Consider the following 15,563-nt stretch of genomic DNA (forward strand, 5'->3'; position numbering starts at 1 on the left):
CAAAGATAAGTGGATGTCGTTGCTTACCGGTCGTTTGGGAGCGCTAAAACTGCTTCCCTATCACGTGGTTTTCTTTTGTATTTCGCGGGCTTTCTTTTAAGGCAAATAAAACTACTGTATCAGTGGTACTTAGTTGCAAACACGGATCTACAACTCCTGCATTGACACTTTCTACCTCAAAGCAATAATTAAACAATTAGCGAATTAGTCTCTGCTAATTAATTACTTTTGTATGATAAAAAACTACCGCAGACTAGGACATGCGACTGTCAAAAACCCTCAGTTGGTCTCACTGGGCTAGGGAACATCTTTTTTACAAGCTTGGTTACATTTAGCTGGACACCCTGTATAAAGTGTATCACATGATGTTCGATAACTCGACCGCGCAGTGCTCTATGCACTGCGCGGAAGAATTTGGAAGAAAAAACGCCAGTTGCCGATAGTTATCACAGCGCGAGACAGATCACTATTGGGCGTGCTCTCTTTCATCACATTTTGGATGTTTTATCTTTTCAGTGCAAGTGCCGCTACGTCAGCGAAAGTCAATGTAAAGTACTTTCTCCTATTTATTCAAGGAAACAGAACCGACTCTACGGATTACATTAACATTATAGTGAACGGAAAACTTTAGTGACATACGCTTGGTGAGGCATAGGTATACCATACTGATTCCGAAAAGCGCCGGTACTTAGCTACAGATGGATCATTTACATGACAAGACAGAGATCGTACAGCACTATGTAGAGACATGAATAGACAGATGATTTATTTTATTACAGGAAGATCATACCGCTGTTCAGAATACATTGGAGTTCACGGGGAAGCGGGTTGAAGGATGACGCTCACTTTAGAAGCCAAAGGACTGTCCGTAATCGGCCAGGTTCTTGGGGGGCACCCAGCAGGTAGAGTAGCTCGACTTGCAGGATTCGCCGCTGCGGCCAACCATTGAAGCGCTCTTGTAAAACGCGAAGGGCGACGGCGCCGACAGCTGGACGCCCTCGAGGAACTGCACTACCTTGCGGCCGTACGCGCCGAACTCCTGTGGATCCGCGGCCATCGAGCAGACCATGAGGGCCACACAACTGGCCTCGTCGTTGGCCTCGATGAAGTTGAAGTAGCGGCCAATCACCCCTGAATCGACGTAGTGGCTGGGACGATGCGCAGGGACATTGGCGGAAGTCTTCTCACCGGTGGCATTCTTGGCTTCAACCGGAGCAATCCCACGTGGGCCGAGCGTGGAGTTGACGGGAGCGAGGACCAGCTGCTCTGCGGATCCCAGCTTCACGTCGCTGGAACGGGAAGCGGTGGCGCCGCTGCCGTGATCCACGCGGTAGCCACCCTTGTTGAAGGCACCGGCGTACTTTGGGCTATCTAATGGAACGTGGTAGGTCCGGCGGCCGAGCCTGTCAAGCAGGGCGACCTTGGTCTGGAAGTCGCGGATGACTAAGCTTGGCGCGACCACCCTTGCGGTGACGATGTTAGGAGACGCTGGGACAGAGGGCAGCCAGATTAATTGCTTGGTAACATCAGGTGGCCAGTTGAGCATCACCTGTGTGAACAAACAGCACAAAATCCGAATTCAATACACTGATATCATGTGGGCTAACTCACTACATTTATAACATGTGGGCAGCCACAACAGTAAACAAATTAAGCTATAAGCAAGAGGCAATTACGGCAATCATTGACACTTCCAGACTATAAACTACTACGCACGCTACTTGAAAGAGGAAGATGGCTTTGCGCTACTCTGCTCTCTGCCGACCTGCAAGAAACAGCAAAAATGAAAACAAAGCTACTAACCTCATTCTCGACGGCCACAGGATTGGGGGCTGCGGTGATAGCCGCGACCCGATCAGCCCAGTCGACATCGTCGTCCTCGTCTGCGGCGCCGTGCGGTTCCTCGTAGGGCTCGCGCTCCGAATTGTAGGGAATAGTGGCCTTGAAGGAAAGGTCAGCGGTGACCATTGAAAGCGCCTTGGTGGCTACGCACAGCTTGTGGGCGACCAGGGTCTGCGCTGCGTCCTTGGACAGGTTTCCGGCCCCCACGAATGGAGGCACCGTGATGCGCAGCCTAACCTGCTGCTCCTGCAGCGAGACATCCAGCACAAAGCTAAGGCAGACGACGGCGACAGCCAACAGGACTTTCATGGCGAACGTCTGGAATAAACTGCCGGGTGAAGGTTTAGCCGGTCCTGCGTTCCTATTTAAGCAAACGTCACACTCGCTCATTGGTTGGTCGAATACTGGGGAGGGGCCGAAATTATGTCCCGCCCATAGCACCCTCTCACCACGCATGGTGGATAGTTCTTTGCAGGTCCTCTCTCTCAAACCTCTCTCCCTCGCTTATTGTCTGGTCGAGGACAATATCGTCTGGCACGGCCGGTCTCGACGCGCGCGCTCTCTCGCTCTCTCTTAAGGAGAGAGGAGAGAGCGCGCGCGTCGAGACCGGCCGTGCGTCTGGTCGAGAGCCTGAAATGAGGTCACGTTCAAGCTCGCACCCCGTTCCGCCTTAACCCTAATCCTGATTCGGGGAATTTCGGGGAGTGCCCACTCAACAATCTCCCCAGCTAAGGCTAGGGTATACAGCCAACCTTCAGAACATATCGCCTCTAAAGGAAAAGGCGCGTCAGGTCAGGGGCCCAGAATCCAGAATCTTTGCCCCACCCTATGCTCCCATACATGAATCAGACAACTACAGAAGGGTTATACAAAAGGGTTAGGCTGGTTAAGCTGCAAGTGCTAGCCGGCGGGGTGATAAGAACCACTGCGCACGTCAAACCGCAACTCACTGGTCACGTTTACACTACCCATGGCACATAGCGCGCCATTGTGAAAAGACGGTTAGATGTCCTGAAAACAAAAATGCAGTCAAGAAACTGTTTTTCACTTATAGAAAGAAGAAATAGGCAAAACAAATTCGCGAAAATATGTTTTAGTTTGATCGGTGCATCTTAAATCATATTCAATTTCAAGTGCATCATACAGTTTCAAGTCCTCTTAAATTAGGCAGTGACTGAATATCCACCGCTTGAGCCCAGCCATTTGTCCACAAGGGAAACCAGTACGCGTGTACTGGCTAGTACCCTTCCCTTCTGATAAAATTCGCCATGTTTAGTGCACTTTTCGCACCTTCCAGGACTCGAAATAAAGCATTAGCGTTTCGCATCGTCTGCACTCGAACACAAGAAAAAATGACCGTTGCCTTGAGCTTCGTGCTGAATAACTGCAATGATCACCATTTTATATTTCAATTTTCTGCCACCGCTCTTGGCTGCAGTTTTCGTAACGGGCGTTCATTGAAGGCAGCCCTGACACGAAATAATTACAGGGAAAATATCAAGAATGGCGAGCTTTTAAACAATTTTTTTCATTTTCTGAAGACAATAGCACGATGCGTGGCTGTTAAGGTCCACGCAGGGCTGAATTTTAGAGGTTATAATAGGTTGCAGGGCTCCGGTAAAATAGAAATGGTCACGTAGCCGTAAATAATGCAAATATCAGGAAATACTTGCGTTGCCAGGATATTAACTGCGCTCCATTTTTATTGCTGTTAACGTTGTCAACTGCAACTTTGGGTACAAATAAACCATGAATTAAATTTTCGGAACCAATTCCTGTTTATGTGCATGATTTACGCTCCTATGCGTTTTGGATATCGTATTCATGGCATATAACCGGGTAAATAATACCACCGTCGTAAACAAACGCTCCTTCAAAGTACACTTCTCTATGCTGGACGAAAAGCTTTAGAAATTTTCGGGTGGACCGCAGCGGCGGGAGGTTCACGTTCGATCCCAGGTGCCGTTGGTTACCCACCCGTGATACAATTTGTAGTAGCCTTCATCTGCCTGGTGCTCAGCTTCTTTAAGGTGAAGTGCTTAGGAAATTGGACTTTGACCCCACCTTGCGTAGAAGAAAAAAAACCTCGTGGTGCTCTGTTGTCCATGTCTCATCATTTATTTTTTTTATCTCGAACGCATTGCATTCAGTGTTACAACAACGAGTGATGGTTTGAGTGTAAATATACAAACTACAGTTTATAGCAACGTCGTTTATAATTTCTTCCTAATTGGTACCATATTACACTTCTGCATATTCACATTGTTGACGATATCTGCGCCACACAGTTCCAGAATAACAAGAAAGAGTGTTATTTACTCCCTCCAGGTATCCACACCTGGAACCCATGTTGCGAATGACACAGCAAGACAGAGCGGATTTGCAGAACTCACTCGTGATTTTCATACGAAATTGTAAGCTGGGCCCTTATACCTAGCATCTCGAAATTTTTACTCGAATATTTTAGTTCTCTTGCCGCAGAAAGTGCTCTAAAACACAGAGCACCAAATAACGATCACCGTTGCAAGACAATGATGTCCTTCGTTTTGGAGTACTGCGCTTCCCCGCAAATTTTCCTCCAAAAATTTTTCTTTTCATTAGGATTTCTTTGTCTAGCGCGAAAGCCTGCGTCGCATGCCGAGATAAATCAATCCCCTCATTTGCGTTGTCACACGAGGCGCCCACTGGCAGCCTCGTTTATGCGTTCACCAATAGCCTTGCGACCACACAGCACCTAGTAACTGTTTTCACTCAAAGATGTAGGAGGCAAGCTCGGTCTACCTTTCGTTGAGCTTTCAACAAACGTGAAAAATTATGAAGCATTTGAAACAGAACACGTTTCATGATGCACTGATCCAACTAAACATCACTTTAGCAACAACGTTGTTAATTGCTACTTGCGACATTTAGAAGATATTTTCTTCGGCTAACGTGACGTTTACACGGCTTTCTTTTTTTTCTGGGGAAAAATATTCAGCGTACCAATATGGCGATGTATGCGGCTCCAAGTATGACACAGAAGTCTCGAGTGAGTCACAGCTTGGCATGGGCACTTCTTGTCAGCACGCCAGATCAGCTTAAGACTAGTCCTATTACGGCGTGGATATTTCCCATTCAACTGCCACACCACGCGATATCAAGCTAGCAGGTCCAAAGGGACGGGTCAAGATGAAGAGTAGAAGAACTGGTCAAGGGGAGAATAGATCAAAATATACCGGTGGGGCTACCATGAGGGCTGGATCAGATAGGCTGCAGATGCTCCCTTGAGGAGAATTTGCCACTTCGTTCTTGAGTTATATGCGACAAAAGAAGTTGTGTCCAAAACATGTATCGATGTCCGAAAGGGCAGACAAATCCTGCATCCAGCCTGACATGCCTTTCCTTTGTGTGTCTTCATAGAAGCGATATCACTTGAATGTCAGGGTGGTTGTCTGAACGGGGTATAGGGTGCCGCATGTCTTCCCTTTGTGTGTCTTCATAGAAGCAATATCACTTGAATATCTGGCTGGTTGTCTGCCACGTGGTATGGGGCGCGGGGGCAAAAATACGGGGCCGGGAAGAAGGACAGGAAGGGGGGGGGGGGAGCTGAAGGGACAGTAAAATACGTAGAACGTCTCTACACGTCGGGTACGCTCAGAGGAAGGGGTGACCCGAGTTCTATGTCCCCCAAAGTTCGACTTTTATCTTTTCGAACGTCCTACTTTTCCTGATCCGACATTAGTCATCCTTTTGGGCAGACAAGAGAAGGAAAAAGAGATGCTCGGCATGACAAGGCAGCCCACAGTCGACGAAAGCAAAGGAGCATAGCAGATATTTTTTTTTAATTTGTGGTGTTTATTAATAAGAGCTGAAGTGTAATTATTTACCTCTTAGAGGGACGTGATAAAAATCACCACATGCCGCCGGTAGGATCCCACCCAACGACCTCCAAATTTCGCATCCGGTGCTCTACCAACTGAACTACGGCGACGGTTGTCCAGTCTTCCTCTTTAAGGTGTACTCATGTGTAGTGTAACCGAACCTTCAAAGTGTTCGCCAGTGCCCACCTCGTCCATAGCGACGGACGTAGTACGTCTTGCATGACCATGAATGCTACATAGCAACGTGGTCTAACAGTGAGACCGGAAGCTGTGCGAGAACTTTGCTACCCACTGTCGCATAAACAAGCAACATGTGTCGGCGAAAGGCAAGCCAGGAGGGTCGGACCGGGCTGGCGAACCTATTGTTTCGACAAAAAGTCTACAAGAACAAAAAAAAGCTTCCATAACCAGCGCTATACAAGGTTAAGACACAATATATTCCTAAAGTGCACCGAACACATCCTGAATTAAAATAAATCCCCCTGCCTTGTGTTTTGCATCGAAGCTCTGCAAAAAGGCCGTTACAGGGAAGACTAAGTAATTTTAATAAATGGTCTTTCGGAGGTAAAATTGTTTTTCTTGGACGAGGTGATCAGGGGCCATAGCGGTCGCTATAAAACAGGCTTGAAATGCTATATAGAGGAATGATTGGATATTTTTTTAACTAACTGTTTATTTATTGTATTTAGGTGCCTGTTTGTAATTAGGGAGTTGCAGATGATCATCAGTCAACCCGATATCCGTCGTTAGATTTACAAAATGTAACTGCACGCTGAACTACAGCTCTAGTATCTCCGCTCTCCAGAAGCGCCCATCGGGCTCCGTGTGGCAGCTGAGCGCCCCAAAGTTACGCCCCCTGTTGACGACTATAAATGCTTTACACGCACGCCGCGCCTTACCTGCAGCTTGAACGGAAAGCAGCTCGGCATGGCCGCTGTCTGTGTGCAGCCTTTGCGCCCGCCAAATTTGACTTGTCTTCACTCGAGCCCAGCGCGCACCCTTTACTTCCGAAAAAATATAAGTGAGAAATGTGTAGTCTAGAAACCCTTAATGTAAAATTCTTTTAGAGCGCATTAGCATCGGCATTTTTATCCTTTCCGCCACTCAACATGGCTGCAGCTGTGTGCGGCCATTTTTCGATGGCTGAGAGAGGCGACATGGTTATTGCATACGTGAACGCGGATGGAAACCTCACTTTAGCCGCACGTCTGTATACTTCACGACACCCCGGTCTTCGCTTACCACCTCATCCTTCGTTCAAAACGGTGTTCAGCCGTTTTTGCACCACCGAATCTGTGCATCCTCAAAGAAGTAGACGGCACCATGACCTGAGCGAAGATTTTGAGACCGGTGTTTTGGCCTACACTCTAAGAACAAAAGGAGTGCGGGGAACTCCTTTCGATGGAGTATACGCTTGTCCCATATTTCACTCCTTTATCCAGAGTCGCCGCACTCCTGCTAGGCGCACTCCCTCTGCAGGAGTAGCAACACTCCTTTATTACGAATGGCTGGGGAAAAAAAAAGCTGCGCCGGAGGGAGGACTCGAACCGGGAAACTCTGCATTGCGAGCCGAGTGCGCTACCTCTCGCCTATGCTTGGGATGAGTGGTAATGCTTTTCAGTAGTTATATATGCTAACATTTTGAGTTCAGCGGCAGTTTCGTGCGTAATGTCGCGAGTTCTGTTCTCTAAATTGGTAGATCGCTGGCTGGTTAGAGTTGGCACAGCTCAGTAACTGATGAAACAGTAAAGGCAACATCTGAACGCCACAACGCCACGGTAAATCTTTACTCCACAGCAATTTCATGGTGCACAGTACGTTGACTCGCCCTTCGCGAACGAGTTAACTGGTGTCCTGATGCACTATTATTCGTATTAAAATGATGTTTAGCTTCCCTAGAGCACTCGTCGATCATTCATACCGTAGTAGGAATGCCATATAAAGTGTTTAGACTAATGTTTCGCCGTCGACCGCGAAGGTTTACGGGATCTGACAGAAGTGTTTTCCTTTAACAGAAGCATCGCTCGTTTCTGCGAACCGCTTTTTCTTGGAGGTTGTTGTGCTGAAATAGATGTTGCAAAATGTGAATGGCGGTTCCGAAGGGCATAAAATATATTCACACAGCAATGAACTAATGTTTAGGATAAATTGCGACACTTACCATGACAGTCTCTTCTTAAACGCATTCTACGCAAGTGCATGACTTCGCTGAATGGTATAGGCTATTCAGAACCCCGCGGCGGTCGCATTTCGATGAATGCGAAACTACAAAGCCTCATGCACTGCGCGATGTTAGTGCACTTCGCTTTGGGATGTCGCGATGTCAGTGCAGTTGCTTTGGGACGTAAAATCCATTGAAATCAAATCAAATATGCTGTATGAATGGAACGCAATAATCTCCAAAGTGTACACTGCACGTATCGGTTATGTACAAGGTCTGGCTCTGTGGGCGGGGCACAGCGCACTTTATTGTTTGGTTGTTTCTGCTTATCACTAGTTTGCATGAGATGCGAGTCACAGGTCACTATATATATGGCTCCGCTGCAGTACAAAAGCTAAGAAAATAAACAACCTCCAACTCCCTCAGGCCCTAGAGGGAGTGCGCTCGCAGTTTTACTCTTTACCGAAGGAGTCGTTTCACTCCTTAGGCAGTTTGGGCAGAGTAAACTGCTGCTAGAGAGAGTACAGTATCCGGTATACTCTATCATAGAGAGTATCAGTTCTTAGAGTGTACGTTAACTGGAAGGCACAGGCTAGCGTGTTAGAAATCGCTGATGCAAGTCAAAGCAACGACGGTTCTCTTTGGAGAGTGTTGTCTAAACATCAGTTATACCTGTATCACCTATCTCTACATCAGGTACTCACGGACAGCGACTTCCAGCGGAGCCTGTACTTCTGCAACTGATGCCTCATCCAATGTGACCAAGATGAAAGTTTTCTAAATAATGTGCTTTGGAGCGACGAGGCGCACTTCGATAGAGATGCGGGAGTAAACTTACACAACGCGCACTAATGGTCAATAGGAAACCCACTCTGCTTTCGAGAACACAGGAAGCAGTGACCGTTTTCTATAAGTGTTAATTAAGGCTGCGATTTGGGCTAGTTGGTAATGATTCATGGTGAAAACAGCGCGGGAAAAAACGAATGGACGACGAAAGACACAACACAAGCGCTGACTCGCAACTCATTTTTAATGGAAGAAAACGTCCTTTAAATGCTTTCCTAATCAGGAGAACATCAAAGGCGAAAGAACACAACCAAAAAACCTGATCAAACATGACGGTGACAAGACGCACACATCTCCGTGGCGCATGCGCGTGAGACAGTTAGATGTCTCTTCCTCGTCATCCGTAACACCGTCATCCTCGCCAGGCATAAAGATCGATTAACACGTGAAATTATAGAGGCATTTCATATTCACGATAACAGTGGTGGGTGCATCAGCGATCCTTCCATCGCTCTCAATGATAAAGAGCTCTCCTATTTATCCGGAAGAGACATCTAACTGTCTCACGCGCATGCGCCACGGAGATGTTGTGTGCGTCCGTGAATCCATTTCATAGATTTCACAAAGCGACGTCCACCATTTGCCTGCCACCGCTGGCTAAACTTTGGCTTGGCTTGGAGTCGCGGTGGATAACAGTGATCAATGCGTTATTGAAACGAGAATTAAGATTTTAAAATCGGTTTTCATTCGCAAAGCAATACTTTTCGCCACGTATTGAAGCATACCACGAAATTTTTGTATGCTGTACTCTCTTTCCATCGCAGTCGCCATCATTTGCAAATGACATTAGTTTTTGCCGTGTAGCAGCGCGCAGAAAAAAATGACATTACGTCGAACGAATGTCTTTCGATGAGAATGGCATTAAATTTGCCGTGTGGCAGGGGTATAAGTGTGCCAGCAGCAGCAGCAGGTGCTGTCGTCGCTCTCCCTTTGTTGGCACGTTCCTGGAGTCCTATTCATCGCCACCTTCGTGATCTGGATGTGCCATGGCTCTACATGTCGCCTCTTGAACAGGTTTGACTCCACGGCCAAGACGCTCACCTACTCGAAGGCTATTTGGTGGTCGGCGCACTCGCAGTGTTCGGCGAGGGTCTTTAATTCTGAATTCATTAGCCGGATGTAATTTTTGCGTTGACTTATTCTTTGGTGGAGGTTCTTCGTTTCGCCGACATATGAAGCCTTGCACTTGGAGCATGGTATTTTGTAAACGACACCCGGTTGTTTTTCTCTGGGGACGCGGTCTTTCGGTCGGGGTAAGAAGCGGCTTACTGTCGAAACAGGTTTGTGAGCCACGTAGTTTCATGTTTTCCCCGAAAGCTTGCAAGTGTCTTGCTGGTTTCCCTAACGTATGGAATCACCACGTGCGCGCGTTCATTCTTGGCTACTCCCGCTCTACTCCGAGACTGACGGCAGCCAACGCGTTGAATGAAGCCACGTGTGTAGCCATTCTTCTATAGGTCGGCGAAAGCGGTGGCCCCTTCTGCTCTATTCTCCGCTTCGGAGGAGCAGATTGACTTTGCTTTTCTCAGAAGAGAAGTGACGACGAATCCTATGCAGCTAGTAGGGTGGTTGGAATGGACAACTTGCACAATTTTCCAACCAAGAACCCTCGTACGCAGACGGCGATCTCGCATTCTTCTTCGAAAAGGGAGAGGAGAGACGTCCCTTTATCTGTATGGGAGGTGATTTTGTGGAAAGGACACAATAGAGCCGAGGCGCGAGCAAGAGGAGCGGGTCGAGACAGGTACTCGTCAAGGGAATGCATCATTGTCACCTTTGCACAACTTTTCTTTACACTCTACCTCGAAAGCTGGCAATGTCTGGCGGGGCTTCAGGTTCACGCAGATTTGGGGGCAGCCCCGCACACCTTTTCGAAGAACGACGCAGTGCAGGGCTGCTGACTCATTTCCCCTCGCGCTAACCCCTTCAGGCAGCAGGGCAGGAAGCGAAAACGTTCTGTGAACGAGGTTTTTGGTTGGAAAACATCGTCCTGTAAGTCAGCTTTCCCGAAATTTTGTAAGCTGTCCATTCCTCAAAACACTGCCGCATAAGTGTTCGCCACAATCACCGGATAAATCCTGCGATAATTACCGCGGAAACAAAGCACAAAAATAAAGCGACCGCAGTTTTCTCGAAAGAAAAGTTTGCCGCCATTATTGCAGAAGCAGACAGAGACCTTAGTGCGGAAGAAAAATCTCGCATGAGCCGCGTCGAGGGCCTGAAAAACTGCATTCGTCAACAGCGGAGCAAAATCTACCCGGCGATTCCTGTCAGCGTATTCCTCTGCTTTCCCTGGTAGCCGTGGTAGGGTGAAGGGTACCCTTTGACTTCGTGGTAGCCAGCTTGGGCGCGGCCAGCTGAAAGTGGTTAGCCGGCCGACATTCAAGGGCTTCGACGAAGTCTAGCATATTCCTGTCTAGCCTATTCTTCTATTATTCATCTCTGGCAGCTAGCGCGCTAAGAAGTCCGCATGCCAAAGCCCTGACTCACTGGGGACTCCTGGCATGGCATAGAGCGCCATTTTGCAAAGCTGAATTTTTTTCCTCGGGAAAAAAGAAAGCCCATGGAGCTGTTTTCGAAATGTTTTAACAAGCAGTTATAAACAAAATAGATGCGAAAATAATTTTTAATTTGATCAGTGCACCTCGAGACGTGTTCAAGTGCTTCATACCATTTCATGTTTTCAGGGCTCAACGAAACGTACATCGAATCTGCCGGCTACATGTTTGAGTTCATGCACACGAAATGAAAACAGTTTCTACAGTGAGTGTGGTCTTCACGGCGTAAGGCTCTCGATAACCGAGGCTGCATAACCGAGGCTGCTCCGGAGTAAAAAGGCAAATGAGTGGATTGATTCATTTCTGCATACAACGCGGAATTCCGGGCAGGACTAAAAATATCAAGAAGAATTAACAGAATTTGTCAATAAAATTACTGGAAAGTCCCAGACACTAAAACGAAAAACTTTCATGTTTAAAGAGGTGGTTGTTGTGCAGTCCTGTGTTTTTTTCGAGCACTTTTTACGCAGCCACTTCAGCTTCCGGCGCCCCAGCGCGGCAGTCATCATCTCCTTCAAGCCCTGTTTCCATACAATTCGATAGATGCAATCTTCAGTAAAGGAAAAATTCCCAGGAAAGTTACGAATCTCCTGATGCGAAATTTGAGCGCAGTTTTATCGCGGTGTCTGAGGCTATCTAGTTTCATTATTTTGTTTTGCGTGGTCATCGGCACGTCTGGCGGTGATGTTAGTGCCAGCATTAATTGCCATTTTAGTTGTGCACTGCACGGGGATGTGCAATGCACAGCGCGCGGGAATATTTGTATTAGTTCGATAGCAGTAGCATAGTAGCAGACGACGATGGGCGAGAGTGTGTCGCAGTTTAACACGAGGCGGGATCGGCTGCGGCGATAGCCTAGTGCTCTCCTGTAGTGGTCAGCCAAGGTTATCTGTTTGCGGCACTGTATATTTTTATTTACTTATTTAATTATGGTTTGGCTCGGTTACACCTGCGCCGGCGACGCGGCTCGAGAAATTGCGACGAAGCCGCAGACTGTGTCTTGAAGAAGTAAATGTGAAGTTTCAAAAGTGCCTGCTCAATTGTCCTAAGAATGCATACACCGGCTGCACTGAACACCGCGGATGGTTCGATAGAACACTGAAAACAGCTCTCACAATGCAGGCCGGAGCAGTGGTGGTGCATAGATTTATCAAATGTGAAAGTTGTCACTGTGCTCCTAGTCTGAATAGTGGCTCACTCTACGACCAGCGGACAGACTTATCCCACTAGACAAAGATTGAAACTTATTCCATAAAATGCAAATATGTACATTACAAAAGTGTACGAGGCTCCTAAGGAAGCAATTATTAACGTTGCAGTTATAATCTGGTTTGGTTTATGGGAGTTTAACGTCCCAAAGCGACTCTTGAATTGAGGGACGCCGTAGTGAAGGGCTCCGAAAATTTCGACCACCTGGTGTTCTTTAAAGTTCACTGGCATCACACAGTACGCGAGGTTCTAGAATTTCGCCTCCATTGAAATTCGACCGCCGTGGCCGGGATCGAACCCGTCTCTTTCGGGTCAGCAGCAGTGCGCCATAACCACTGAGCTACCGCGGCGGCTTTGATGTAATCTTCCATTTGTATTTTTACTCATCACTGGTTTGTTGTAATATTGAATGCAAAGCGCCCAACATTAAAGAAGAGCATTGAACGAGAACTCTATTCTTCGTGTGAAGACGAATTATAGGACATAAATTATGAGACACTATGGGACGCGCCATATCTTTTTATTATTCACTAAAAGAGATCTATATACAATTGCGCTGCGTTAAGCAAGGGAAGAAATAGCTGAGGAATTAGTGCATTCTTACTCCATGCAATGTACTCCTGGTAACATGCGGTAAACTTTTTACTTCAGGGCTTCAAGCAAACAAGAAAAAACGGTTGGGGGCGGTATTGTCATTGTACAAGTGTTGGCGGCACTTTAGGCATATATTGTTTCTTAATCTTGTTTAGCGCCAGCAGTGGGTGATGTTTTTGTTCTTGATTTTTGCTTCAAGTAATATCTTCAGTGGCCCGGTCCGACACTTCTGACCTTCCATTCCGCCGACATGTACTGCTTGTATAGATAGCGTATGATATGTATTAATACATAAATAAGGGGAATAGCCAAGTAGCATTACAGGCTACAACGGCCCGTTTAATGTATTTGCGTGGGACATAGAGACATCAGACAGATGTCGTTGTCACATTCGCGCTTTTTAAAACTGGTTTCATTTATTCCAGAACAAAGAAAGTGAGAAAGCATGATGAAGATACGGATACAGCTGCCGGCTAATACGGCGACCAATGTATCCATAGGTGCCGTATATACAAGGAGTGCTGACTTGGCTCGCCGATGCGTTTTCGCGGTACGTGCGTACCGCGAAAACGACCGAAATATAGAGCAAAAAAGCAGCTCACCCAAACACACGTATATGGAAAGGACCAAAAACAGCCTTTCCTGGACCATTGCTTCTCAGTGGGCTGTCCATGCATGTATTCGATTTTTGGTTGCCTTAACATTCTTTATTTACTTTTTAACATTCACGTCAGCGTACATTTTATTTTAATTATGCGCCTTAGAATGTCCAAAGAAAAAACTGGTAATGGCGCAAGAAACGGGGACACAGAAGGCACATAAAAGACAGGACTGTGCCTTCTGTGTCCCCGTTTCTTGCGCCATTACCAGTTTTTTCTTTCAACATGAACCAACTCGCCCAAACTAGAGTTTTACTTAGAATGTTCATGTCGAAACGAATCTATTAACCTTGGACATTTTTAACACTTTCATCGAACATAGAAAAGTTTAATTTGGAACGCATTTAGGTACTATGGACTCATTATTTAGCCTTGCGATTGATGTCAGTACTATATCCAAAAAGTGCAAGTGCTTAAATAAAGCAGGTAAACTGCTGTGAATTCTGAAAGTTTAATAAATAGAATTAATGAATTTATTAGTACTCAATTAAAGCCGCACTTTTAACTATGAATATCGCAGCCAGCAAATGCATTTGCGGTGCAGTGCGGACGCAGGTAGCGCCTCATGCTCGGCACAATTTGCCGGTACGCGCCCCTTCAGCTTTTACTCGTGCCCTGCCAACGATTTTACCCCCAAATATCATCTTCTGGTCGACCTAACACTCGAGCCCTAGAATGGGTGTCATGTGTTGTGTTATCGCACCTAGAATATGAGAAAACTCTTTTTAGAGCGCACCATTTTTGATACTTTCTCATTCTTATAATTTCCTGCTAGGGCTGCCTTCAGTGAACAACTCTCCCGAAAACTGCACCCGGTTCGCGGAGACAGGAATTTGGAATAAACTGTGGAGATCACTGTTCAAGGCGATGGTCCATTTGGAATGTGCCGAAAAGCGCACTATAACAATGGCTAATTATTTCAGAAAGGAAGGGCCCTAGCCTGTAGCGCTGATACTGTAAACAAATCAGTGCCTAATTTAGAAGAACTCGAGGCAATATGCTGCGCGTGAAATTGATTGCGGTTTAAGATGCAGCGACGCAAACAAATACTTATTTTCGCTTCTTGTGTGCCTATTTATTCTTTGTATAGTTAGAACACAGTTTCATTGACTTAATTTGTTGTTGACATCTAACCTCACTTTCAAAATAGCGCTGTATGCCATATGGTTGGTGCAAACGTCATTAATGAGTCACGGCTTGACATATGCTGTCCAGCTTATCTCCCCGACGCCTAGGAGGGAAGAACAGGCTAGACTTTGAGGAAAGCGTTTTGTTAAGGTCCTGATGCAGCAGTCGCCAAGCTGGGGAAATCGTTCAGCAAACCTTTCCTGAAGGCCACATGTTGCTTTGGTCATGCCTGGTATTGAAAACGAAAAATCGGATGTGGCGAATTCCAAGATTCAGGTTTTGGGTCAGGTCAGAAGGACTTGGGAGCTGAGCGTGACGTCATTTCTGCCCCTCTCGGGTACTATTCCTGGAAATACAATGTGCGACATGGAGGGAAGGGGGGTTGGTGGTGGTGGCAACTTTGGGGAATTGTGTGGAGGATACTGGACACTGGTTATGTTATCATTAGAGGGGAAGAAGTGTGGGTTCTAGTGCGACGGCGGCAAGGAGTGGAAGAGTAAGCGGAGAGGGGTGTAAGCAGGCAGTGGAAGAGAGCGAGGGGTTTGTGGACGTCCAAAGAACGGGTGCGCGTACGGGTGCGTCATTTTGGCCCCTCCCCGGTACTGCTCTCGAACAACCAATGAGCGAGTGTGGCGTTTGCTTTAAATAGCGAGCCCGGACCCACTGAAATCACTCTTCACCAAGCAGTCTATTCCAGACGTTCGAC

At 46.9% G+C, this 15,563-nt stretch overlaps 1 protein-coding gene across 1 annotated transcript; it reads right to left on the reverse strand.

The window, feature by feature from the left end:
- Positions 1-847: 847 nt before the first annotated feature.
- LOC149347316 (uncharacterized) lies at positions 848-2,151 on the reverse strand. Its single transcript, XM_089541545.1, has 2 exons — positions 1,804-2,151; positions 848-1,549 (listed from the first exon to the last, which is right to left on the reverse strand). Exons 1-2 carry the CDS (start codon positions 2,149-2,151, stop codon positions 848-850), a joined length of 1,050 nt encoding a protein of 349 aa, XP_089397671.1.
- Between the last annotated feature and the right edge of the window lie 13,412 nt (positions 2,152-15,563).

Source organism: Amblyomma mixtum, chromosome 4 (assembly GCF_055824585.1).
Source record: "Amblyomma mixtum isolate Tamu chromosome 4, ASM5582458v1, whole genome shotgun sequence".
Taxonomy (NCBI): Eukaryota; Metazoa; Arthropoda; class Arachnida; order Ixodida; family Ixodidae; genus Amblyomma; species Amblyomma mixtum.

What these genes read in the sequence shown, in the direction of transcription:
- LOC149347316 (XM_089541545.1), bottom strand. Translation starts at nt 2,151, where the DNA reads ATGAAAGTCCTGTTGGCTGTCGCCGTCGTCTGCCTTAGCTTTGTGCTG. An exon ending in CTGTGGCCGTCGAGAATGAG is followed by an intron (nt 1,550 to 1,803) that starts GTTAGTAGCTTT and finishes TTGTTCACACAG; the next exon opens with GTGATGCTCAACTGGCCACC.